This window comes from Neopelma chrysocephalum, unplaced genomic scaffold (assembly GCF_003984885.1).
Source record: "Neopelma chrysocephalum unplaced genomic scaffold, ASM398488v2 Primary Assembly neopelma1_24, whole genome shotgun sequence".
Classification (NCBI taxonomy): domain Eukaryota; kingdom Metazoa; phylum Chordata; class Aves; order Passeriformes; family Pipridae; genus Neopelma; species Neopelma chrysocephalum.
In genome coordinates this window covers 20479494-20506115 of record NW_020897693.1, presented here as the reverse complement: position 1 = coordinate 20506115, position 26622 = coordinate 20479494, and the positions used below count along the sequence as shown (strand labels likewise).

Genomic DNA, 26622 nt, shown 5'->3' with positions numbered 1-26622 from the left:
AAATATCCCTTCAAGTTATTTTCATAATGCTTTCTTGCGGGACCATTTTAAAACAGGGTTACTAGCATATATATGGCCAGAATTCAAAACAACCGAGAAGTATATTTTCTCATAATACCCCTCTCTTTGTTTGGTACCAGGTTAAACAGGACAAATTAGATTTCCTTTGCGAGACTCCTCTGGCTGGAGCTTCAAAGTGTGCTCTCTCTCCATGTCCAGCCAGCCTCTCATCACTGGTACCTCTCTTCGGTCCCGCCCACTTGTCTCGGCTCTATGCAGTCGGTGGCGCCAGAGTTTTCAGCGTGTGCTTTCAGCGGCGCTCCCGGGGGCCGGTGGGGGCCGGGCATGCCGCAGTCCCTGCGGGGCCCGCCCCGGGCAGGGGCCGCTCCCGCGCCGCGCCGCCCGTGGGAAGTGAGGTGGCGGCGGGCCGGAAGCGGGCGGGGCCGGGCCGGGCTGCGGCGGCGCGGAGCCGGTGGTGGAACCTGGGGAGGGGGCGCCGGGCAGGTCCGTCTGTACGCGGGGGGCCGGGGCGGGGCGAGCGAGGCGCGGTGCCCGTGGGCCGGGCAGCGGGAGCAGCGGGCCGGGCGCGCTGCGCCCCCCGAGGGCGGGCCGGGCCGGGCCCGGTGTTGGGGCGAGCCCTGCGTGCACTCCTGGGGGCCGGGGCGTTTCCTTGCCCACTCTCCCGCTTGCAGAGTCGGTGGGGCTGCGCCAGGCCTGGGCAGCTGGTGACTCCGGGCGGGGTTGGGCAGGGCCTGACTCACACCCCCAGCGCTGCAGGGGCCTCCCGGGAGCCTGGGGTCCCGCGCCGGGCCGGCCCCCGCTGGGGCGAGATGGCTCCGGCCCGGTCAGCGCTGAGGGCGGGGGTGCCCCCAGAGCGGCCGCAGCTGTTCTTGCTGCTCATTTGAGAAGTAAAGCACGGGTTAACCGCGCCGCGTTTGTGTCTGATCGATACTTGCTTTGCTTTCTCGCCTCTGCTTATTATGTGTGTTAGCTCTGCTTATTAGGGTAAATGTAAGCGCATGACAGCGACAGTTGTAATTCCTGTTGTTACGACCTAGGAAAGCCAGAAGGAAGCAAGGAAGAACTTTTTTAGACCGGCTATTTTAATATTAACAGCTTCATTAGAAAAAAATTTTTTTGATGAGTCCCTTTTCAGGTAAAACAAGTAAAACTTTAGTTTGTGTCTGTTTATGCACAGTTCATTTGTAGAATTCATTCATTCATGGTTACGTTTCAAACGTGAGAGTGTTCACTTATTTAGCAATATAAAATAAAGTTGTTTGGGAAGATGCCCTGAATCCATTTTCTGACTTCTTGAGTTTTCAACAGGAATTGTTTTAACAAACCATAAATTTTGAGGTCTGTGGTTCAAGCTTTGGTGCAATTCTGTCAGTTACTCCCCCCGTCTTCAAATTCTCTCTGCTCCTTAGTAGCTGAGGTTTTTATTGTTTGATGAGTTTGTGTGGTTTTCTTTACCGATCTTTAATCAGGATTTTGTGACTGGTGTTAAGTTTTGGTTTTCTCTCTAATTTAATTAGAATTTTGACATGCTGCGATGTGAAAAATCTCATTCCACATATGGATAAAAGTTCTCAACTTTTTCAGCTGTGGTTGCCCTGTCACTGAGAATTTCTACTTGATAGCAGCCTTAAAAAAACCCACTGTTTATATTCTGTAACCCTACCAAAGAATTAGAGCAAAACTTTGAACAATGGAATTCTTATTTATTTTCATCTAATCTTATGTTTAAATTATATTTTAAATTAGTTAAATTCTACTTTTAATGGCAAATGTGGAAGGGAGCTATTCTAGTGAATACTAACTTGTCTTTTTCCAAACAGTTTGCACGTTCCCACTAGACTTTTTAAATTGGTGTTGTTTCCTAATGGGTCTTAAGTGGAAGCTACACTAAGTTAGCTGCTGAAGTTAGTAAGCACTGTGCCCTAGTCTTGTTAGATTTGTATTTATTTGTAAATTGAGAAACAGCTTCAATATGGTCACATGTATAAAAATAGGCTTAACTCTCTCTTTAAGTAAGATGCTGTCTTGCTGCTGCCAAAAATGAGAGACTTTGTTTTGTGATGTCCTCTATTGTAGGAGTTTTTCAAGGTCCCTCTATACATTAGCTGAGTATACTAAAACAGCAGAAAAAATTCTTGATTTTTTTTTTTTCCTGGATTTGTTTTCTTCCATTTTAGTGAGTAAAATCTACTGTAAAGAGGACTGATGAGTGCTGGAGTTGGCACAAGGTAGGAACAAGAGCCTCTTGGGAGGGACTATCACCCCACCCTTGAGGTTTATTCGTTATTTTTATTATTTGTATAACCAAGCCTGTGATTTATCTAGGCTTGCTCACTGTCTCTTAAAATTATGGGGTTTTTTTTAAAACTTAGGTCAGATTTCCTCTTTCTCCTTAATTACTTTATCCTCTTTTGTTATGGAACACATAGTTTATTAATGTTTGCATAGGAAAATGTTAGCATCTGACTTTTTTATGGAAGAATGTATGAAGTGTTACATATATGTGGCATGTTTATGTAGATGTTGCTGGTACATAAAACCTATGGGGGACTGAATGCACATTAGTTCTTGAGGCTCAGCTGAAATACTGTCTTGTGTAGCACTAGGTCACTCTTAGGACATTACAGTGTTATGGTTATATGTAGATTTTAAATGATTCAAGTGTAATTGAGTCATCCTTACTTGAAAATTACCCTTGAGCTTATCAGCAATACAAAACCAAACAGCTTGGAGCAATTGTACTCTGCTGAGGTAAAAATGTGGAAGTTGTGCTCTGAGCAAGTGTGCAGTGCTTTTTGCTTATTGCACAGGAAGCAGTGGAGAACTGTTCTGAATGATTAGTTTGTTGCTGGCTGGTTTCTGTCGCTGATGAACTAATTTGATAATACCTAGAGGCTCTTATTTTTGTGCTGGAAAATCCTTATTATGAGCTCTTAGTAGATGCAATGCAGTTTGGTATCATCGTTGGATAAAAAAAGGTTGTCTTTGATTTGTGTGAACTCTAAAAATTGGGGTAGAGAGAGAAGGGTGACTCTGGTCATGTTAAGAGCAAAGGCTTTTTACACATCCTTTTCCTTTCAGCATCTGAAGAGGAAAGATCCGTTTTGTGTGGAAATAAGTGATTTCCAGAGGACTGCTCCAATGACAGAGCTGTCTGCACATTTACCCCAGTTTCAGCATGGACAGCTGACAGAAAACTTCCCTGATACCCACCTCAGCAACACCGTATGTAACGACCAATTTTATTGTCTAGTAGCAGTTAAATAGAGGTGAATAATTTGTTGGGATTCATTTTCTGTATCTGAACTGTTGTGGTGATAAGCAGTGCCAAAAGAAATATGTTGCAAAATATCTGATGTTCGAAACTTATTTTTATGTACAGAGAAGACTTCCCCCAGTTTAAAGTGGTGTTGGAGCGACCAAGCCATCAATTGAAAAAAAAAAGAACTGGGTGGGACACTCTGGTGTCAAACATTGACCTGTAGAGGATTTAGTGAGTTCTCTTGATCTAGCCTGGCTGTGGTCTACTTGGTTCGCAGGTTTCTCAATCACAGAGTTTATTTTAGTCTAGGTAGAGCTTCAAGCCTGAGTTTTGTTGTTATTACTGGAGGACTGTTCCTATGCAGGAAGAACAGCTCTGTCTTATCTTACTCTAAATAATTGTCAAGGTGCTCTCAGAGTTCTTGAGGGTTTGGGGTGGGGGAGAGGGAGGGCAGAACTCAAACCATGCAGCTTTCTATGATTGCTTTGTAAGACCTAAGCACATACTTGTTGCTAAAACTATACCCATTGTACTGTATCTGTTTTGGTAAAGCCAAGTTCAGATGATCTGCCTGGGTGTGGTGCTCAGACTCTTGGATTTGTCATGCTCTATTCTTTGTTCCTGCTATAGCTCTTGAATATCAGGTTTCCTTTTGACTCAGAAATGCTCTTGTGAGTCTGGGCCACTTGTAGCTGTGTTTGTGGCAGAATATTCAAGAGAATATTCTGATCCCTGCTCCAACTCTTTTATACAATACAGCAGTTTAAGTAGAATTTTGAAAAATCCTTGTCTTAATCTCAGATCAGCATCATGATATAGCAGTTAAAATATAAAACATTTGAAAAAATAATTTTTAAATTAAGAAGTCAGTTTGACTTAAGATCTTACTCTTTATATATAATGCTAATAAAAGCAGAAAAGTAGGAAACTTTCCTACTGCATCCTTTCTGCTTTTACTTCAGAGGGAATGAAAAAGATTTCTTTTCCTCTTGAACAGGTGAGAGATTAATTTTTATTGAACACTTCTGCCAGATTAAAAAGGCAGAGCTCAGCGATAAGCCGTGGGCTCACCATCCTTACAGATAACTTGGTGATGCTCCTTACCAGCAATGGGTTCTATTTTCTCCTTACTAACAGACTGTACTGATGAATAACTGCTACTTGTGCTTTTTCTTTCCATGTTTAAGTAACTCTGTAGTTTTGATACTTAGTTGTAATGATTTTTCTCCCCTATACACATGTACTTTGTTTTTGGACATATGTACAAAAGTCCTCTTTTGCTCAAGTATATCTAGCTTTTATGGCTAACAGTCAGCATGTGAAATCACTAAGTGCTATAATTTGCCATCTCTTCTTTTGCTCACAGATGAAGAGTTCAGCCCAGTCTTCAGTATCTGTCACTGTATAGCGACCTTTAAACATCAGTGGTTGTATCCGAGAACTGATGAAGTCTGTGCCCACTGTCAGGCATGGTGGTCTGCTCCTGATGTATAAATCTGGATATAATAACTAAAAACATCAAATATGCTAGGTTTTTATCTCTCGGTTCAGGGGCATTAGTCTGGGTTTGCTATTAACTATTTTCCTGATAGGAAAAAAAAACACTAGCATTTACTTTTGAAATTGTTTATTCGCCTGAAAGCGCGTAGTTCGTAACTTACATTTGCTTACGGTGTTACAACAGGTGTTACTGACTTTTTAGCTTCAGAATTTTCACTTTTAACTATGTCTGAGGACAGCGAAGAGTCTGTTCCTTTGCTTCCACTTCAGCAAGAGTCCATGGCCTCTGCTCTGTTTAATACTGATCAGGTAGGATATAAGTGCACTTTGTTCTTTTAAGAAGTGGGGCACACGCATGTCACATTTAGCTAACTTTAGTAGCCTGAAAGGACAACTTATTTTCTAGCTTTAACTGCAAATGAGAGAATAACTCATATAACTCTTGATGCTGATGTGGTTTTCATGCACTGTGTTTTAGTATGAAAAGGCATTTTGTGATTGTGGCTTTGTTCCTAACTAGTGAAGGGAGTAAAATGGCACATATTGGTTTAATTTCTTCAGTTTTTATGTTTGGTTTTGCAAGTTTTTTGTAGTGGTGCGCTAGTTAATCAGGCTGTTAAATTGGCTGGTTTTGTGTTTGCTCTCCAAAGCTGTAGATTTTTATTTTATTTTTTATATTTCTACTTCAAAGATGGGGTAAGTGGTGCCTCATGCAGGACTGCTAGTACAGAAAAGAAAGAGCGACACATTCTGCAAGTGTGCAGAAAGCTAGATACTCGGTTTGCTTTGCTTGTGCAGTGTTCCGAGGCTCTGTTCATCTCCGGTGTCGCGTTATGATCATCTTAGGCACTTTATTTAGACAGTTAAGTTTATTGTTGTCTTATTGTAGACTGAGAGAAACAGGGTATTTTACTATCAAAGTGAAAAATTTTACATTTGGGCTATGATCTGTACAGAAAGAGGTTCAGTTGCAGCCACATTTTAATTAAACATGATCCCTTTATTTGCATTCTCCCATATTCCCATTTCTGACTTTCAGTAACTGTATGTGAGGACTTTACATAAAATGCCAAGTGATTTATAACAAATCTTTCATTTAGTAAGAGATAATATTGCATCCAAGATATTTTTCAGGACATATTTTAAGTTAATGATACTAAATTCAAAGTAAGGTTAAAACCTTAACTCAAAAAATCTGGTTGCCTCCTAGTTTTAATTGCTTAATTTAGATAAGTTTATTTTTTTTCTCCTCTTATATTCCGTTTCCTCTTTGAAAAATAAAACAGATTTTCTCAGAGGACAGATCTTGAAACTCTGCTGAGCTTGATTCTGAGGATACCACAAAAAATGAATAAATAGGCATAGCGTTTTGTGTACATTGTTACTTTGTACTGTTCTTTAAATTTTTTATGACTTGGGGAAGTTGTAAAGCTTCAACTAGGGTTTTAGCAGTGTCAGTATTTGCAGTTCAAAGTCCAGGGACTTGTGTTCCTTAATCATTTAAGTGCTTTTAAAACCCCATTGTGAGTTCCTGAGTGTATACTTGAGATCTTATCTTTTCTGAGGTGGGACTGGGAAAATTCTGTATAAAGAATTTCCAAAATTACTATCGATTTATCGAAAAACTGCAGTGAATTAGTGAGATACAAGTCAGCAGTTATGTTTGGAAATGCTACTGAGAACAGGTAATTAAACTTTAACACACTGCATGTTTAATAAACAAACTACATGAGTAAGAATATGTAAGGAGAAATTCATGAGGTTATTTTCAATGCCCTATCTTATGTCTAGATGAATTTTACTAAAACCGAGTAATATTTTAAAGGTATTGCAAAGGTATCTTCCAGTGCACTTATTTAAACAGAACTGGTTTAGATTAAGTAATTCTGAAGAAATGAGTTCAATTTTAACAAGGAATCAAAAATCTTTGTGTTTTATCTCTTGTATTAAACCTCTTGAGTTTGAACAGTACAGCATTGACTTTGGACATGGTAATACACTAAAAAAATGGGTAGTCTGTATAAACTGTTCCATTTAATGCTTGTTTAGAGTGTCTGGTAATAGTTTTGTTTCTTTGTAGTAAGAACAGGTGAAGCATAGCTCACTCTCCTGTTGTGTTCTCTATGTGCGCACAATATATAAAAGGTGAATGACCCCTGCTTGTAGGGCTTCTTGAAAAGGGTGCAAAAGATTTGTGACACCAGGCCGGATCATTTACTTATAGGTGATGTTCCTAGTTTGTGCTTTTGCTTCCATTGAAAGTTTACCACTGTCTTTGTGTTTGAATTATATCCTTGATGTTTCACGTAGCACTATTAGGAAGGGTAGGCGGCTCTTTCATATTTGTTGACAAGAGTGGTGGAATTTCTTCAATGTCAGTGGAAGGATGTGGCAGTAGTATCCTTGGAAAAGGAGAGAAAGAATCTGTATGCTTAATTCATCACACTAAAACTTTGGAATCAAATCTCAGTATACAGACTGAGAATTACATGAGCTTGATCACCATTTATGTGTCATTCTTTTTATTAAAAAGGTGGGAACACAACACCTCTATGAGACTCCATTTTAATTTATATTCTACTTAGTATACTGTAGTGGGAGTAACATATTAAAGAAAACCGACATTTTCTTGGAACTTTCATGGAGAAGGGATCATAAATGTCTGTTTGGCATTATTCTTAGGAATTGATACAGTTAATTCTTGTCAAGCTGTGGGCATTCTACTGTCATGCACCCTTGTCTCAACTGTAGTTGAACCAAGGGAAAAAGCTGTCTGTCTCTATTCATCTTTAAAATTCTGTTTAAAGGAAAGGTGACATAGGCTGTTAAATGACACCAGCCTTCTTTTAATTGTTGATAGTTTTAATGTAGATGTTTTTAACCCTGTGCTCCCATTCTTTTGATAACTATGTGATGCAGTTAATTACTGCTGGTTAAGTCCCTGCTGTGGCACGTGTTCTTGACAGTAAATATTACCTTACGTATTTCCTCCTCAAGGTCATGTTTAGCTTAGTGTACAAGAATGATTGTGGAGAGTTGCTGAGGAAACTGGTTTTTATGTATTACAGAATGACAACAGTGAAAGGCGTCGCCATGATCATAGTGAGCGCAGAAGAAATGACCATTCTGAGTCTGAGATCAATGGGCAGCCACAAAACAACATTCAGCAAGTGGTGGAGCAAGATGAAGAAGAAGATGAAGAGCTGACACTGAAATATGGGGCAAAACATGTGATTATGTTGTTTGTACCTGTCACGCTTTGCATGGTGGTCGTTGTGGCAACTATCAAGTCTGTCAGCTTTTATACGCGCAAGGATGGACAGCTGTATGTATCAATTTTTTCCCATATCTTTTTAACGGACTCAGATAATTTTCTTTAAACTCCATTTCTTCAAGAGTCTAATTCTTGCCTCCCTTTTCCCCTTCTCCAACCCAAAGATAATTTTGTTTTATTCCTTCCAGAGACCAGACTCTTATGCTCATAGTACTATTGACATTTGTTGTCTGTCTGGTGATCAGTGGGGATAATATCTTGATTGTCACTGCTTGATTCAGATCCTAGTCCTCATTTTAATACTTCACCATGCCCTATGGTATTTATAAAATAATTCTAAGCCAAAGCCATTTCAGTTGTACTCTACTAGAATACAAAAGTTTTGGAAAAGAAACAAAACTACTAGTTTAAATGAAATAACATATGTGCCAAGTTCTGGTTTGCCCATGCTGTTTGATAAAAAAATTCAAATGCAAGGGGAATATAACTTTATGAGGTTCACTTTTGGTGTAGTTACAGAAACTTTCCTGGCAGTTGACTGTGTAAAATTTTGGGAGGATTTTGGTAAAATATTAATGTTGAGAAGGAAAAAAGGCAATTTTAGTGAAAGCTGATGAGAGAGAGGAGATTAAGGAAGCACACTGAGCCTGTCAGAAACTGCAGCAAATAATAGAATGTTGAGGGGTTGGAATACACCTTAAAAATCAGTCTCAATGTTCCACTGTGAAAACATTTAGATAAAATGATTCAAAGTGTGTTTGGTTCTGAAATGTTTGTATAATATAAGTATGTCATAAGATGTTTCAATAAAACACAGTGTTCTTTTTCACTTTAATAGTTGTTGATCAAAGAAATTTTTTTTGAGATTTTATTTATGATAACTGTTTTCTTCCTGCCTTGCCTTCTCTTCTCATAATGAAGCAGTTTCCCCAGGGGTTTGTATTTCTATAGGAAAGAGTGAGCTGAACTCCTAATGTGGTTTTGTTGAAATCTTGGGGGAGCCTTCCGTGGTGAATCCGTAGGTGGCATGCTGTTGAAACTCCAGCTGCACTGACTGGAACATGAGTGATGGCATGGGAGAGTGGGAAGGACACATGACATGGGAGTAGCCATATCAAACAGAGGGCAGTTCTGGGCTTTGTTTGCTTTACAAAGTAGAAAATAGTAGTAATCTTAAGAATGTAGGAAAGGCAAGTCTTGTAAGGATTTTTTTTTTTACTTAAAACTAGCCTAATATGATATTACACCACCTTTCAAATTTTGCCTTAGTAGAAAATAGCTTTTACAGCTCTGAATTGAAAGATTACTGCAATTTTGTTTGATGTTGGCCTCATATATCAGAAACATCTGTGCATTCAGTGTGATTTCAGTTGACTCTTTGTTGTTGTAGCATCTACACTCCTTTCACAGAAGAGACAGAGACAGTAGGACAGAGAGCCCTGAATTCAATTCTCAACGCAGCTATAATGATCAGCGTTATCATTGTCATGACCATACTCTTGGTTGTGCTTTACAAATACAGATGCTACAAGGTAAGTAGTTGTGCGAGTTTTATTTATTAGTACAGATTATTTAGAGAATGGAACACAATGAAAGGTTGTCAAGGATGAGTGAGCAGAAGGAGCAGAATTGATGACTGGATTCACTGTTTCAGTTTTGTGGCTTCTGTTCCCTTGACACAAAGCTGGGCAAAGGCCCAGTGCTGACACTGCCATCTGTTTTGTCAGTTAGAATTAGGGTGACATTGCTTTCTATTCTTTTGAAATGTTCATGCACGAAAATCTTTTTGTGGTCAAGAAATACAAAGGACAGGCCTGGACCTGCAATTTAAAATCTCTTCAGGGGCTTTTTGAGGGCTGCCCTCTCCCCACCCTGTCCCCAGTAGAGATGTCTTCCATCAGTGTGATGTGTGCGTGGCTGTACATGCCAGGTGATATCCTTATAGCAAACACAGAGACTCTGAGGCTCTTTTGTGAAAGGCTGCAATCATATAATGATGTAATCTAGGCAAGTCCAGGCTTAGCATAAATAATTGCCATGTCACTTGTCTGGGAGGAGTTGTGTGTGAAAATTCCTGGTTTGTTTTGGTCTTAATGACCCATTTGATAAGGCTTCGCCTATTAAAACTCCCCAATATGCAGACAGGACCTTGAATCTGTTTCATAGTTGTAAAACAGGCAGTGGGATTCAAAGCTTTGCTTCACTTCATTTTGTTTTCAAGAGGGAACAATGGTTTTGGTCTTCATGTCTGTGTGTGAAACCCCTTTACAAAGTATCTGTAGAGTGACTGGGGAAATTATTTTTGCCTGAATCTGCATACATCTTAGAATAGTGATTTTTAAAGTATGGACCTTATCTTTTGTTACAATGTGCTGTTAAATCTGAACTGACAAAGTTTTCCTGTTAAACTGCCAATTCTCTTCATTCTGTTGAAGTCAAATAACTGATGTGCTTTCATTAGGTTCCTTAGTAGCCAGTTGCTTCTCCTCAGGTGCTGAAGGCATCAACAAGTGTTTACTAAGCTTTTGACATTTCTGGCATCCTTCTTGACCTTACAAAGCAGGACACGTTCTTGCAAAAATAATTGTTCTGCTAAAAATCTAATAAAGAATTATTAGATACCAGATATTTCCTGTAGTTATATTGTATACTAATTACATTAAGTAATTATTTATTTTTAGATTTTCTAACGGAGTATTTCTATGCTGCTATATCAGAATGCTGTAAAATGTAGTTATCTGTCCATTGTATTCTATTTAACATGCAATTCTATATGAAGAATGTAGTCTAGATTATGGGGAACGAAATTTATAATGAAAGAACATTAGGTCTCCATCCGGTAGTCATGATTTGCTTATCTTCACAAGATTTTTTTCTGAAAACTCCTTTGAAGAAAGGAAATACTTCATCTTCACTGCTGTCAGTTTCCTGTGTTTGTCCTGTATGTTACATGTTAACCATGATCCTGATTTGAGTTCCTAAATCTAACCAGAAACAACATCTTTGAAGGGGATTGTATTTGATTAGCTTTTTTCTTTTTAATTTCTTATTCTTCACATTCTTCATTGGTTTAGTCTGCCTAGCCAAAGTCTGACTGCTGTAGCTCACTTTAATTATCTGCATTCTGCAGTTCATCCTTAGTTTTTATTCAAGTTATAGCAGGCAAAGCCAAATCTGTACCAGCAGTCTGTTAGTGTTGAAGTTGTTGTCAAATGAAGAACGAAAATTCTTTAATGAGAAGGCAATAAACCTGTTGTGGTAACCTGCTAGGAAAACACTGACCAAAACTTACAAGAAATACTTTAGAAAAATCACGGGTATGAAAAGAGGCCGGTGATCTGGAAAATGCTATAGTAAATGAGATGCATACTGAGGATAAAACAAATGTCTGTGTAAAATGTCGGCTCAGGTCAACTCTTGAAACTGCCCCCTTTAATACTGTTGACAGTAGTTATGCAAAGTGTGTGTAAAAGTATACTGGACTATGGCCTTGGTGTTTGACACTGTTAGCATTTTACTGTTTTTTAGGATGAAACATTAGTATTCACTTTATTTTCTTAAGTGATAAGAAAGTTTAAGAGCTTATATTACAAATAGAAGAACTACAGATAGAAGTCATGACACAGCTTTCTTTGCCATTTTCTTTAAACATTTTCAACTAGTTTTACAGATAAATAAAATTATTATTCCTAGGTCACTACTTAGTAGCTTCACAAGTTGTTGGAAAATTGGGTTCTATTTCAGGTACATATCAATCTTCAGCTTTTGTATGGTTCTTTCTCCTACTTGCTCTGAGTGGTGACAATTTTCCATATTGAAAGTGATACTTTGGCAGTTTTCCTGCAGCATCTTTACAGGCACTATGCGTTATTACATATTGGAAATTCTTAAGTCTTTTTGAGAACACATTGGCAAAAGCCAGTCTGAGAGATTAGAAGTTAAATTACAGGTTTGTTAGGTGAAGGTTAAATTTGAACCTGTTTTGAAAGACAGTGTGAAGGATGAGAATGAAAGTTTCAAAGATTGCTGAGAATTTTAAAAATGCTTATGAAAAATTTAGCATTAGACTAAATGTACTAAATTACTAACTGTAATAGCCATATTCTTAATTTACCAGAAAGTCCTGGTTGCATCACATAAGTGTGATTCTTTTAGTCTGTGTGCATATGGACTTTGCTTTTAAATTAGCCTTTGCAAAATATTTTAAGAACTATAAGATCTATTCTATTACACATGTTTAAGAAGAGGACAAAAAGATAACACAGTTATTTATCAGTTTCTGAATACTTTGATCTGGTGTACATATATAGCTAATTTAACCAGTTAATTTTCCACTTAGCATGTCTGTTCAAAGCATAATTCCTTATGCAGCTTTAATTTCTAGATTATTGTTTCTGACTGGTTATCTATTTGCAATGCTGAGTCAGGTTTTATATATGAGATTCTGTGCTGGGACTTTGAACATATATTTGTCATTCTCAGTTCAGAGATTACTGGAGTTAAAGGGCTCTTCAATCTTACTTTTTAGTTTGGCACAGTAAATACCACAAGAGCAGTATGCATTTTTGTCAGTGCAAAGTCTAAGCACCTGTCATTTCCAGCTTTAAATCTTTGTCCCTGCTGAGTATAACACTGAACTTTTTTTTATTAAATTGTTGGGCATGTATGTCTGCTCCCATATCAAAATTAGGGATTGTGTGTATGGATGACTGATAGAGAATATAAAAATCCTTATGTAGTTGTTCATTGATGATAAGCACTGAGGGTTTTTCTGGGTTCCAGCTTTTAATTCTGTAACTGTATTCTGAAGATGGTTTGGAATCAGAGCAGCACAAAAATGAATCATGTTTTCCATCTGTGTTAATTCTGGATATTTCTGTTATGTTATCATGCCACTCGTATCAAAATGGTCGAAAAATATGCAAACCGTAGTTTTCAGTAGAGTTGAAGAACCTCTGTTGAAAGACCACAGGTCACCTAAAATTCATAAGTTTAAATTGAAATACAATAAATACGAATTTAGCAACAACCAAAGAGAGAAATCTCTTAAATCATTCTCTTGCTTTAATCAAAAGGGAAAATAACTTTAAAAGCATTTTAATATGTATTAACTTTAAAATAGCAAGTCTAAAAACATTTGTATTGATATCTGTATCGATGTCTTCTTTTTCAGGTGATCCATGGCTGGCTTATCATTTCTTCTCTTTTGCTGCTTTTCTTTTTCTCATTCATCTACCTGGGGTAAGTGAACTAAAGTATTAATATGCTATTTTTCTTTTATCACCTTACGTATGTATTTATTCTAGAACTAGGCTTTGAATCTTAAGAATGATTGTGAGTAACCTATTGCAATAAATTGCTTTGATGCTGGGCTGTATATGCTAAGGCTGTTTGCATGGGAGTGATGGAAAAGAGCCGGCTGAAAAGAATCTACTATCTCACCAAAATATATTCAGTGCTTTTCTTTTCAAATTTAGAAGCATGCCTTTGTCCAGACATCAAGAAAAGTTGTCCATAGTATTTGGTATTGTCTAAAATGAACAACCTGATCTGGGTTTGTATCTAGAGTTATGTCTTGAAATTACTATTCCATGTATATTTTTATCCCACTTGATGACAAATACACTTCTCTCTGAAGAAGCTTACTTAATTTGGTCTTTGAGAGGAGAAAATGATGTTCCTTCAGTCACTGATTTTTGCTAAAAGTGATCTGTGATGCCTCTTTTGGTCAGTAGTTTCTCTAACCTTAACAGAAACTTGAAATACAAGGCAATTCCTGTATCTGTCTCTGCTGCCTCACTTTTTTTTGTAGTTCAGTGAGTGAGTTGGTAGGCCAATTATACATTATGACAGTAAGAGACATCCTGTTAACACTGTACTTCTCCAAGGCCAACTGACAGCTACAGAAGACGAATTTCCTGGGGGAAAGTATTATGCAAATTATAGGATTCTTAGTGACTTGATGATCTGGTTGCAGCAGAATCTGCAAAAAGCCATCACAACCATTTCTTCCTTGTGTCAGTGAAGTCACCTGTGACTTGGTGACAACGTATTTGTCTATTTTGCTTTTACATATTGAGGGCTGTAATTAGTTTTTAGTATTTGGTATGACAGTGACATGGCTCATCCAAAAATAAAGCTTTTTACTTGTGGTAAGGAACAAAATAGAGTAACCATGTATAATACTTTTAGCAAAGCATTCTCCATGCAGCACGTAAGTAGAGAGAGATCTGTTTGCATGCCTTTAAAGTTCCATTATAACCTCACAAGTTCTGATTATTCTGATTTTTGTAATTATGAGCATAATCAAAATGACTGATTTTGCAATAATGTCCTTTTCTGTCAATTTCTGCTTTGATTGAGAAGGAAATAGAACATTTAGGAAAAGCGAGAGGTGGTGTGAAGAAAACACTGGTAAAATTATCCCAATTGTGAAGAATAGTTAAGTACTAATTGGAGGGAGAATTTTACGTTTGTACCATTACATTGAATCTGAAATTTTTTTTAAAGATATTCTGAGGCTTGCATCTTTATTTTGTTTCTGTTGTTTTAAGCAAATGCAGTCCATATTATTTTCATTTTTTTTAGTGAAGTTTTTAAGACGTATAACGTTGCCATGGATTACATTACGGTGGCACTCATGATCTGGAACTTTGGTGTTGTGGGAATGATTTGTATTCATTGGAAGGGTCCACTTCGGCTCCAGCAAGCATATCTCATTATGATAAGTGCTCTCATGGCCTTGGTGTTCATTAAGTACCTTCCTGAATGGACTGCGTGGCTTATCCTGGCTGTCATTTCAGTGTATGGTAAGTTTTGGGGCAAGGCATAGTAATGGGTACTATGGCAGGAATTTCTTTTATTTCATAACTTTTCCTCTTGTCTGACTAGACCTTAAAAAAAGAGTGTGTGTGGGCATCATCCAAAGTAGCAGATAAGGTGATTACGGACTTCAGAAATAAGGTTGTGATCTAAACTGAGATCAGATCCCTCCAGCTGAGGGCTTTTTGTGACTGTATGGTGCCATCTTTCTTCATGTTTCTTGGACTCATTAAATTCTTTGGGAAACAGAATTGAAGTAATTCAAGAGAGGAGGAGATGAGACCTATGTTGCTATTTTGATCTCTTCTATGAAGGGGGAGAACTTTCCACTTCTCATTTTTCCCAAGAATCCTTGGAACCTCTTGTACATTCAGAATTTAGGAGCTTATTGTTTGCGTACAATCCCATACAAGTAGAGATCTGCCCAACCTATGAATCGCTCAAATTTGTGGACATAGAAACAAAACCTGATCTTTACCTGATAATATAATGAGAAGGAAGCGAGGAAGGATTAAGGGCAGTTTGCATTGCTCAAAGTCATTTTGCATTTAGAAAGATATAGTTGTGAGACTTGTTTCCTTGGCTTCTTTTTTTTAATTAAAGAAAATTGTTAGAATTATTACATACTGCACTTTTTCAGAAGGATGGCTGAGAAAAACCAAGATGTAGTTTCTTCATGAAGCTGTAGGGGGCACTGGGTACTTTTGGTAAGAAAATCACTATCCTGAATACTGATTTAATTTACAGGCAATACTAAAATTCAGTTACTTAGACATAATTAAAACATTACACCTAAGTAAAGATATGCTCATAATTTGAATTTTCTTGGAAACATGTAAGTGTGATGGATGTGTACTCTCAAAGTCACGGATAACGATAAAGACTGAGAATCTGATAAGTTGTAAGTGCAAGGGTTAATAAGATTTGCTTGGCTCTGATACCTCAGGTTACTCCTTAAGTGTCCTCTTTCTTCAGATGAAGGGAAGTTGTCCCTTGTGTGTATGCTTGTGGATCAGAAGACACATTGAGAAAACCTTCCCATCCCCCATCCCCACTTCCACCCTTCATATGACTGGAACAAATCTGAGTATTTCGAGCATTCAGCCTTTATTCAGTGACAGCAAAACAGAATAACTTTGAGATAAAGTTCCAAGGCCATAATGCAGTTGTTGTGAGTAAAGGGATGTAAGTTTCAAAGCCTGTGACCCCACACCAAGAATTCTTTACTTGAGTGGGACCAGCAGCGGTGCCAGGGCAGTTAGCTCAGGTGCAGAAGACCTGCTTTGTGCAACATACAGCTCCTGACAAGTAAGCCCTTCGTTTCAGTGTCAGATTTAGTTTCAAATGAATTTAAAGACATATGGTGAGTGGACAACTGCAAAGGGTAGTAGCAGTGTTAGAGCTCTCTCTCCGAATATGCCTACTTTGTAGAAGTTATGTAGACCTCGTCTGCTCTCTTAAAATTTGTTTTAGCATTACAGTTAGATTACAAAAAGCTTTGATAATAGAAAGCAAGCTTGGGTATTTCCATGGTGTTAGTTGAATAGTAGCTTTCTTGAACTACTTGCAAGTCGACAGATAGACAGATTCATTTCCAGTTAATATAATATCTTAAGTGAGAAATATTGTGTTTTTAAACTTGTATACATATTACAGTAATATGTAAAATAGGTTGTATAACTGAGAATATTAAAAAGTATTCCTGTAGGATGCTAAACTGTGGCCAGTCACTGTCTTGGAAGCCTATGTCCAGGGTGCATTTTACTTTGTTACAAGTCTCTGCAAGTGTTATAGAAAAAAGCTTCTTTTAAGTATGTCTGTGGTGATGTAAGATCTGTTCACTCTTCCTTTCAGATTTGGTTGCTGTCCTATGTCCTAAAGGTCCTCTTCGTATGCTAGTTGAAACAGCTCAAGAGAGAAATGAAACTCTCTTTCCAGCACTTATTTACTCCTGTAAGTACATTAAACTTGCAATCACCCACTTAGCTGATTTTCTCATTTTTCTGTGTTTTAATAAGATGTTTTTCAGCTGAAATTCTTGGTCCATTCACTTGGGCCTCAGTTTTCCTTTCACTGTTGACTCAGAAATTTGACTCATAGTTTGACTAAGATGTTTCAAGATAAAACCCAGTATATTTTGTTACTAAATACAAACAAGAAGAATGGTAACAGATCTTGTTTTGGACAAAGTAACATGTCACTAGGCTGTGTATTAAACTTATTCAAAGGCAGTACTTGTTTTCAGAAAATATCAGGTTTCAGTGCTTAAATAACCTGTGTATTACTATAATGAATGTGAGAAATTGCTAGGAAGAGATTTGTTTACAGGACTGTTTTCTCCAGGACTTGTCTTTTTTTATATGTTGTTTCTCCCTGCAGCTGTGAAAAATAACCTACTGAATTAAATTTGCTGTTATGACCTGTGTATCAGTTAGTACATAATTCCACTGGTTTTGGAGTTCCGTATTGCTAGGTGGAGTGATGGATAAACAGTGGAGTAAGCTAATCATAAGTCATTATGCTACTGGTGCTCCTGACAGGCCTGTATTTGGAAGCAGGAGGCGTGCTGTAGACTGGCTACTTCAGGGACAAGCTTACAGTGGAGAAAAGAGAGGGGTTTCTCTATCTGCTACTCTTGCTGTGTTTTACTTGTACTGTGCATAGCTGCCCGTTACTCTCTTTTGTGAGAGGAGAGGTTCACGCTGAGAAACCACTAACCTGAATTGAAGTACACCAGTTTGACAATACGTTGTTACCTCCAGATTGGAGAATATTTTACGATGGTGGAGGCAGAGAACAATTAACTTTGATGCAGATGCTGCCTCTGAGTTGACATAACTCAGTTCCAGTGTTAATAGACCTTTTTACTTGCAGATAAAAGAACTGATTAATGAAAAAAAGGTAAAGAAATTGTTGATTCAGATTTTCAGAGTGAGCCTCATATACAGAAGTAATTTCTCTGGCAACAGCTGTTGCCATTTTTTTCAACATATAGGAGGAATAAAATTTTATTCACCAAATTCTGTAAATATGTGTTGTAGTTGGTACTGACTGTGTTCCAGATATTACTGTGCTTTACTGAGAGTAAAAGTGCCTATTGGAAAAGGATGTTGTATCGAAAAACCCCACAAAAAATGAGAAAATGTTAGCATCGATCCGTTTTACCTCAGAATTGCATACATCTGAAAATATGGTATGCTATGCTGTTGTGTTTTTTTTTTTTTATAAATAGCAACGATGATATGGCTAGTGAACATGGCTGAGGAAGATCCAGAAGCCCAACGGAAAGCTTCCAAAAACTCCACTTATGATAAACAAGGTGAGTTTTTCTTTGACAGGCCTTTATAGTTGTCAGTTTATTGGAATACATATTTATGGATATTTATCTTTTAGTTTTTTAAGTGTCCTGGTTGCTGTAGAGGAGTGAAAGCATGGAGACCTAATTAGGAATGATGAATCTGTCAAGACTTCAAAAATTGCTTATTTATTGTGCAGTTAATGTTATTGCATTTGTTTTTCTGGGTTCCATGGTGTTGATGTTGAAATTACTTCCAATAGCCAACTATTGACAGCGCTTAATTGTTTGTCAAATTGGGAAGATATGGTATAATACAAACCCATTTATATTTATATTAAACAGAAATGTGTCTAGCCCTCTTGGCTATGCAGCTAGTGTTTAAAAACATGGGGTTTGTTTATTTATGTGTGTTATTAAAGCAGAGTAGAGTTTCAGAATTGAACATGCTTGAAGGCATCTATATATATGTAACTTTCAGTAAAGTTTTGTATTCTACTGGAAAATTAAGCTGTCAGTACTGACTAAACAAGCTACTGAAATATTAGATGAGAGTTTATTCCTTAAATTGTGATCTTTAAGTTAGGTCACCACAGAACTTCCACTGTTATGTGGAAATACCCCTGAATACTAGGGCTTGAGTACAGCATGTAGATGCTGTGACTGCAGAGTGGGTATTGACTCCTGATTGTTTCAATAAGTATTAAAATCCTAAATGAAGATGTCTTGTGATTGTGTGTGTCTGTGTTAGATGTTGCTAAATATTATGGCATACCTCTTTTTTCCTCGTTCTGCTATGACCTTACATGTGGAGAGATTTTCATGTTTTAGATGGCAAATTTTTGGAGGAGGTCTTAAATGCCTTTCTTCCTTTGAGCTCCGGCAAGCCAGACTCAGAATGAAGATGCTGAAGCAGATGATGGTGGCTTTAGTCAGGAATGGCAGCAACAAAGAGACAATAGAATAGGACCCATTGAATCAACACCTGAATCGCGTGCTGCTGTTCAGGCTCTGCCCAGCAACTCTCAAACAAGTGAAGACCCTGAAGAACGTGAGTATGGAGTACTGTGTCTGAAAAATTTACTAAATCTGAATCTAGTCAGTCTTAGTCATCCTCACTGCACAGATACACCGTGCTGTGAGCTAATAGCAAGCTGAAGATCATAACCGTCCTCATTGCTCATGATCAATCCTGATATGCCTCATAGAAATAGATTGCATTGCTTTTTGGTAGCATTTGGGTTTGCTGCAGGAGTGCGTGGTATTGGCCAAATTGCTCTTAATTTGATGCACAGACTCAAAACTTTAATAGCATGAGCTGTTTTCAGACCATTATACAGTCAGTTGCATTAGTTTCTGTCCTTTTCATGCAGCGTTCTGCTGTGTATCACTTCTTTTGGATTATAGGCCCTGTAAATGCAGTCATTACCTGTTTTTTTTTTTTGTCTCAAGATTAAACTACTGTTATCCACTCTGTAGAAAGCAATGTTTCAGCAGTTAAAGGATGTTTTAGTGCTTACGAGCTTTTCATGAATGCACTGTTCTAGACATTTATTGGAGGCCTGTTGAAAGAGAGTAGGGTTGCCATTTTTCTTTTATCTATTTCTCCCCCGTTTTTTCCTTTTTTTTTCTTCTTTTTTGTTTTTTTCCCAATATTTAACCACGCATATACCTCTGTTCCTCTTGGAACTTTGAAGTGAGTTTTGGGCTGGACTGTAGTCAGGTGACAAAGTAATCAATAGGCCAAATGAAAACAGCTGATCACCTGGTGTTGGCCTTTCTTACTTAATATCTTGTACTAAAAGCTCAGACAGTGAACTGGCATTCAGGAAGTTTTGTAGTGCTTGCAGAAATAATTGAGTATTTTGCTTGCAGAGTTGTTGCTATGATGGTAGTTACTGTTTAGAAGAATAAGATATTAAATCACAAATTTTCCTAAACCTCATGTCTTAGACTAAGTATGCTGAGGTTTTGCCTCTGTTATATGCTTTGTAATTACACACAAGTGCTGTTAAGAGCTACCTTCTTAAGAATTCTGTAGGAAAATTGGGAAGGCAGTGAAATACTTTGCTGTGTGTAGGTTTCTAACTGGCAAATTAAACATCATCTGTAAGGGATTTATTTGTTTTTCCCCTCCCTCAGCCAGCTTAAAGGAATTGCACTTCGATATTCTGTTGAATATGACAAGACAACACGAAGTGGACACCCCTCCACAAATATAATTACAAATATCTGAGTTTGTATATATTGCATTTAGATGTCCAGGAGACTGGGAATATATGAAAATTCAAATTATAGGATGAATTAATTAAGTAGTGTAGTATTTCTAATCCATCTTGTTTTACATGAGTTTATTGCTTGATTCAGGAGTGGTACTAATTTTGAAAATAAAATGTTATTTTTATCAAGTCTTGTTAATAGTTAATGTAAATCTGCATTTTTCTTTGACAGTTACTGATGTGTAATATTAGTAGATTGATACTTAATGCTGCCATGTGTTCACTTTGCAGGAGGGGTAAAACTAGGTTTAGGAGACTTCATTTTCTACAGTGTCCTTGTTGGCAAAGCCTCTGCAACAGCAAGTGGGGACTGGAATACAACTTTAGCATGTTTTGTAGCCATATTAATTGTGAGTATAATGTAATATTATAATAGGAATAGTTTCTATTGTTTATCAGGGACAAAGTCATAACTGCAACATTTTGTCTTCCATTTTGTTTATTGGGTGGCCAGACTGAAAACTGATGAGGACTTTAGCTGTGATTTGCAATGGCTGTACATCTGTCACTTAAGCATTTAGTTTAGGAAGGCATAAACTGTATCTTTTATTTCTGTGGCATTCATGTTTTTATATATATATATATATATATATAATCTTTTGCTTGTCAGAGTTTCCTAATTTCTCTGTATGTTTTTTGTGTTTTGTTTTTTTTTTTCCTCCCCCTCAGGGTCTGTGCCTTACACTTCTGCTTCTTGCCATCTTTAAGAAGGCCTTACCAGCTCTTCCGATCTCCATAACCTTCGGGCTAGTTTTTTACTTTGCTACAGATAACCTGGTGCAACCCTTTATGGACCAGCTAGCATTCCATCAGTTTTATATCTAGCAGACTTGATGCTGGAATGGGTTTTTGTAGCAAATCCGGGAGAAGGAAAAGTGTTTTTCCCTCAGTTCTCAAGTGAGATGGAAGTTAATTACTCAAGATTCCAAGCCTGAATCATTACAACTTCTTCCGATGGTGGTTTTTGGTTTGGTTTTTTTCCTGAGACAGCTGCTGCACTGGGCACCAAACGAATTTTCCTGTGTGAAAGTGGCTCCTTCCTGATGGCCAGTCTAAACCAGGTGCTATTATATCAGAGATTTTCTGATATACATATCTCTGGTAAGGACCACCTATATGAAAATTGCTAATGCTTCCACCAGCAGTGTGATCTCTTACCACAGGTTGATTGTTTTCACAGCATTAGGGGTGCTCAGGACTTCCTTGATGTTAACAGAGGAAGCTGACGAATCACATGGAATTTGTCCCTGTAACTGCTTGAAGAGAGAGAACCCAATCTGGACTTCTTCAACAGTGATTTTTTGACAGTAGAGTCCTGACTCTGCTTTGTGTAACAAGAAGGGACTTTGTAGCAATTTGACAAAGGGAGAAAGTACTGTCACTCTAAGAGTGCTCCATGATTTCATAGCCTCTGTGCCTGAGTGTGTTTGGTTTAGTAAATTTGAAAGCTTTTTTTTTTTTTCACATTGGAACCAGATCCTCTTCTCAGTTTTAATACTTGTATTCTCAAGCATGGAGTGCACCTTCTGTACACCTGCTCCAGTTTATGTAGCTGCTTAGACTTGGACTGAATTATTTGGCATTAGAAGATTATAAGGTCCTAATTTGGATCTTATATTTTAAAAGGTTAATAAACTACATTAAAAAACAATTTCAGGACTTATTCTTTGTGCTCTTGCAAATCGTTTTGCTAGAACACCATTTCAAACCCTGCGTTTGAAAATAGTCTCCAGCAGCACGGACTGCATTGTTGCTGTATGTTCCTTCTATTGAAATTCTTCTGAAATAAGTAGACATTTGCAGCAATCCCGGATAAAGTTTAGCTTGCCAGATCTAGATATCAGAGTGCTATTAAAAGCACTTCTAATGCATCACTGAAATTCTTCATCATCAAAAACGTGGTTTAGAGTTCTGTTGACCTGAAGTATTGGTCACTCAGCTGTCTTAACACCTGAGGCTGGACAGGGATTTTTTTGGTGCAGTGTCTTTATTGGTGAGCACACTTAAGTTAGGGGAGACATTGCTAAATGTTACCAAGGAGCAAAATTTGTGACCTTCTTCACTTTAATTACCTCTCCCATGAGGAACTGAAGATTGGAGAAATGAAAGAGAGTATCACTGAAAAGAAGATGGCAGATTTTGAACTTCTTACAAGGAGAAGAATCTATTGAAACCTTAAAACTGATCAACTGTTGTCTTCTTCATTTGGAAGAACTTGTTTATGAATAATTGTGTGGAAATGAGACTTGTGTGAGATGAAGTTGGTTTTGCCATAGACTCTTACTCTGTACAAGTAATTTTTTCCTTGGGAAGCATAGAGAGTGGATGGGCATTCCATTTTACTTGCATCTTGATACTGGAGTCCTTGCCAAGTAGAACAACTGTCAAAATCCTCCCACTAGCTCCTTTTACCTTTTTTTCCGGGGTTTTGTTTCAGTGCCTATAGATTCAAAGGACTGAAACGTCAAAGATGCTCACCAACCATTGCCCAAATAAAGGAAGAAAGGCTGTAATGTGTAAATCTGCTTTAAAACTAAGAAAGGCTTTCTTTGATTGTCCTTGGTAATGTATGTTTCTTTTCTAGTATGACTTGCTAACTATAGTGTTAGCACTTACATTTTCATGAAATGTATTGTCTTGTCTTATCTGAAGTACTCTTATTCATCTCATTTGTGTTCTGATTCGTCTTGGATAGCATTAATAAACTAACCATATCAAAATTGCTTACAGTGACTTTTCAAGTCAAACTTGTTTGTGTTTTCTGGCTTACATCACTGTTCCATATTTTGCTGCAATGAAGTCTGACTTAAAACAGGTTGGTTGTTTAGGGTTTTTTGTCGTTTTTTGTTTGTTTGTTTTTTATGGTGTTTTGGGGTTTTATTTGATGAGACTTTGAGTTGGTTTTATACCATTGTAACTTGTCCCTTTCCTGAGCATTATATCTAAGAAAATTCCCTTGTGTATTTTATTGGACATCCCAGCTATAGTTTCATTGTATAGAACAGGATTGCTAAGAGTTGGCATCAGTGGCATTTCTTTGCATATTTGAGCCAGCTCTTGGTTAAGGGTTCTTACTTAAATGCAGCAGTCATCTCTCGTGTTTCTTTTTTGGCTTCAATATGCGCCATGGGAGCACTAGCTCCATTAAGAGTTGCTTTAGAATCTACAGAAGTACACAAAAGCCTTTTCATATATTTGAATGGGTGTTAGATGTACAACCCAAGGAAGAGCTCAGAACCTTCAAACACTAAATTGCCAGTCTTCCACTCCCCAGAGGCGCTTCTGTTATCTTGCAGTTTCTGAGCTAGTGTAGAGTGACAGTGGTGGAGAGTATTAAATTTGTATTTGTAGAAACTGTTCAAGTTTGTGTTTGAATCTGAAAATAAGTTCAGAAGGGAAATTGCTTTTTGAGCCTAGGCAATGGTATGTTAAAGTACACTGCTTATTATCAGATCTTAATACACCTTCAGAAACCATATGAAATTTTCTAGATCTGCCCTCTTAGACGAAGTCACGCTAGCTTATGTTTCAAATGAGATCTAGCAGCTAAAGATTATCTCAGTACTTGGGTCCATATAAGGTTCAGTTGACAGTAGTTTTTGTTTGCATTTGGGTTGTTACTACACAAATGTGAAGGTTGTGTCACATTTTTCTCCTTTGTCTTGAAACACTGATCTGAGATTCATCTTGGTTAGATTGTTATAACTGAAAGACTTCTGATAAGTAGTCTGCACTTTTGAGAGAGTTTTTATTATTATTAAATTAGTATGTTAATGACAGCACATTAGACTGTAGCTCTGAAAGAACTATTGTGTAACCCTAGTAGCTGGATTCATCTCCTTTGTGCTCAAGCAGACTGGCGGTAACTGTTTTGTGACTGTTTCAGTGTTCATACTTTAAAACTGGGTGTCATGGTAGCTTTCTCTCGCCTTTCAGCGTATGCCAATGATAAGTCTCATTTTTTGGCTGAGCTCCAAATAAATATATAAATGAGAAAACATAATAACAAATTACAGATTTTCCTAAAATCCAGGCACATCCATTTTTCCTTTTTTTTTCTTTTTTTTTTTTTCTTTTTCTGTTGGGGGATTTAATCCAGGGCAAAAAAAAAGAGACCCATGGAAGCTGGTCTTACAGCAAAGCGTATGATACTGTCATATCTATGTATGGCTACTATGGTCACACTCAAATTTAATGCCATCTGTGTGAGGTGCATCTTGAAGGTGTAAGCACATGATAATGCAACACATTAAGGATAGTTCTAGCTGGGTAGATAATGACTTCTTTAAGCCAAATAATCAAGGGCTGTGCTCCACTAAAAATGGCTGATCTCCTAAATATACAAAGCAGACACAGGCTATTTCAGGCATAGGAGACTGGTGCTTCTTGGATATATAGATATATATCTGTACCTATGGAGATATAGATACATGTACTCCGGACCTGTAGATGACAACTCTTCTGCCACTAGTGCAGTCAAGGATTAAATATGCAGAAGTAAATTTTGGGTGGATGGTACTGTACAACAAAACTTATCAAAATGCTTTATTTCAAAAATTAGTTTTGGCAATGCTGTTGAAGCAAGTTTAGTAGACTGTGGAACATGTCTGCACTGTGATTGCATCTCAGTGGTAGCTTGGTCATTGGAAATGTTGAAACGTGAACTAGAATGGAATTCTTTTGCATTCAAAGTATTTGCTGTTTTCTTTTTTACAGACACTGGTTTGTACATAACCTGAATTGAATGTGAATGTTTTTTAAACACCTTTCCGGTTCTTGATAAGATATGGTTTTGATAGATTATTGCAAATTTTCCTGTATTTGTCTAATCATTAAAATAAAAGTTGCATGGATCCTGACTCATCTTGCCTGTACTACATTATTTTAAAGCCATCATTTAAAGCACTTGAAGACATAAGCGCTGTAGATGTTTTTATTCAACATTTAATGAGTAAGATTCCTTTCTTAAAACACTTAAGTAGCTGCTTTATTTCCCAGCAGAAGAGCTTCAACTGATTCCTGTAGTACTTTCTTCTAAAAGCTGCTTTTTGTATACCTTTAAAGAGTCAGACAAAGCCTGTTGCAAAAGCATCCCATAAGGGAAAATTAAAGTATGAAAAATGGTACGAGATTATATTGAAAAACCAGCTGGCACAATGAAGATTAGCAGGAAAAAAATATACGAAGTTCAGAAAGAAAACATTTAATGAACAGTGTTGTGTATTGTTATTTTGGTGTCAATTTCTTATCAATATGATTGAAAAAGAACTTTTTCCGTAGCAGCACTTTTTGCTTGTTTTGAAGAAGTATTCACTGCAAAGTTCAAATTTGTTTGTGTTGATTATCTGCTATTGAAGATCTTTCTTTGGGGGATTACCTTGTCTCTGTGTGAAAGATCTGCATAGAAGACCTAAGGAAGGGTCTGTCCTGACAAGTAGAAAGTAAAGTACAGGTGTTAGGAGGCTTGCATGGATGAGCAAGGAGCTCCTAACTAAGCCCAAACAGAAAGTTGAAGAAATGGTGTAAGCAGGGGCAGATAACCCAAACAGAGCATAGAGTTGCTTTCCGATCTTGCAGGGACAGGGTTAAGGAAAGCCAAGGTCCCTCTGGAGTTACATCTGGCTAGGGATGTGAAGGACAAGAAGAAGGGATTCTACAATTACATAATGGCAAAAGGAAGACTAGGGAAATAAAAATGCCACCCCTGCTGAATGGGGCAGGGAAATATGTGACATATGATATGGAGAAGGCTGAGGTACTTGTTGCCTTCCTTGCCTCAGTCTTTATTGTTAAGACTGGCCTTAAGGAGTCCCATACCACTGAGACAAGAGGGAAAGTCTGGAACAAGGTAGATAACTTTGGTGGAAGAGGTCAGGTTAGGGAGCTTGCAAACAAACTGCATGTATTTAAGTGTGTGAAGCCTGACAGGTTGCATCCATGAGTGCTAAGGGAGCTGGCTGGCATCATTGCAAGGCCACTCTGGAATTATCTTTGAGTGATCATGGCAGTTGGTGGAGCTTTCTGAAGATCAGAAGAGAGCAAATTTCAGACCTATCCTCAGGAAGAGCAGTAAAAAAGAATGGGGGAGATACAGGCCATTCAGCCTCACCTGAGTCTGTGGGAAGCTGACATGGAAGATCATCCTGGAAAGAACTTCCAAGTACATGAA

General features: G+C 37.7%; 1 protein-coding gene across 9 annotated transcripts; it reads left to right on the top strand.

Moving 5' to 3' along the window:
- The first annotated feature begins 425 nt into the window (after window positions 1-425).
- Window positions 426-25312, top strand: PSEN1 (presenilin 1). 9 transcript variants are annotated; one of them, XM_027707332.1, is made up of 12 exons: window positions 427-504; window positions 3103-3246; window positions 5054-5092; window positions 7852-8108; window positions 9448-9589; window positions 13231-13298; window positions 14646-14866; window positions 16734-16832; window positions 18112-18198; window positions 19052-19225; window positions 20685-20803; window positions 21123-25312. In XM_027707332.1, the coding sequence occupies exons 2-12, from the start codon at window positions 3163-3165 to the stop codon at window positions 21276-21278; spliced, it is 1446 nt and encodes a 481-aa protein (XP_027563133.1). In that variant the 5' UTR covers window positions 427-504; window positions 3103-3162; the 3' UTR covers window positions 21279-25312. The 9 variants fall into 9 exon arrangements, 8 of the variants coding, with proteins under 8 accessions (XP_027563133.1, XP_027563093.1, XP_027563119.1 ...); XM_027707308.1 differs by lacking the exons at window positions 427-504; window positions 5054-5092 and adding exons at window positions 948-967; window positions 1033-1034 and having other exon boundaries at window positions 21123-21793; XR_003538044.1 differs by lacking the exons at window positions 5054-5092; window positions 21123-25312 and adding an exon at window positions 20919-21062 and having other exon boundaries at window positions 426-504; window positions 20685-20886.
- The last annotated feature ends 1310 nt before the right edge of the window (window positions 25313-26622 follow it).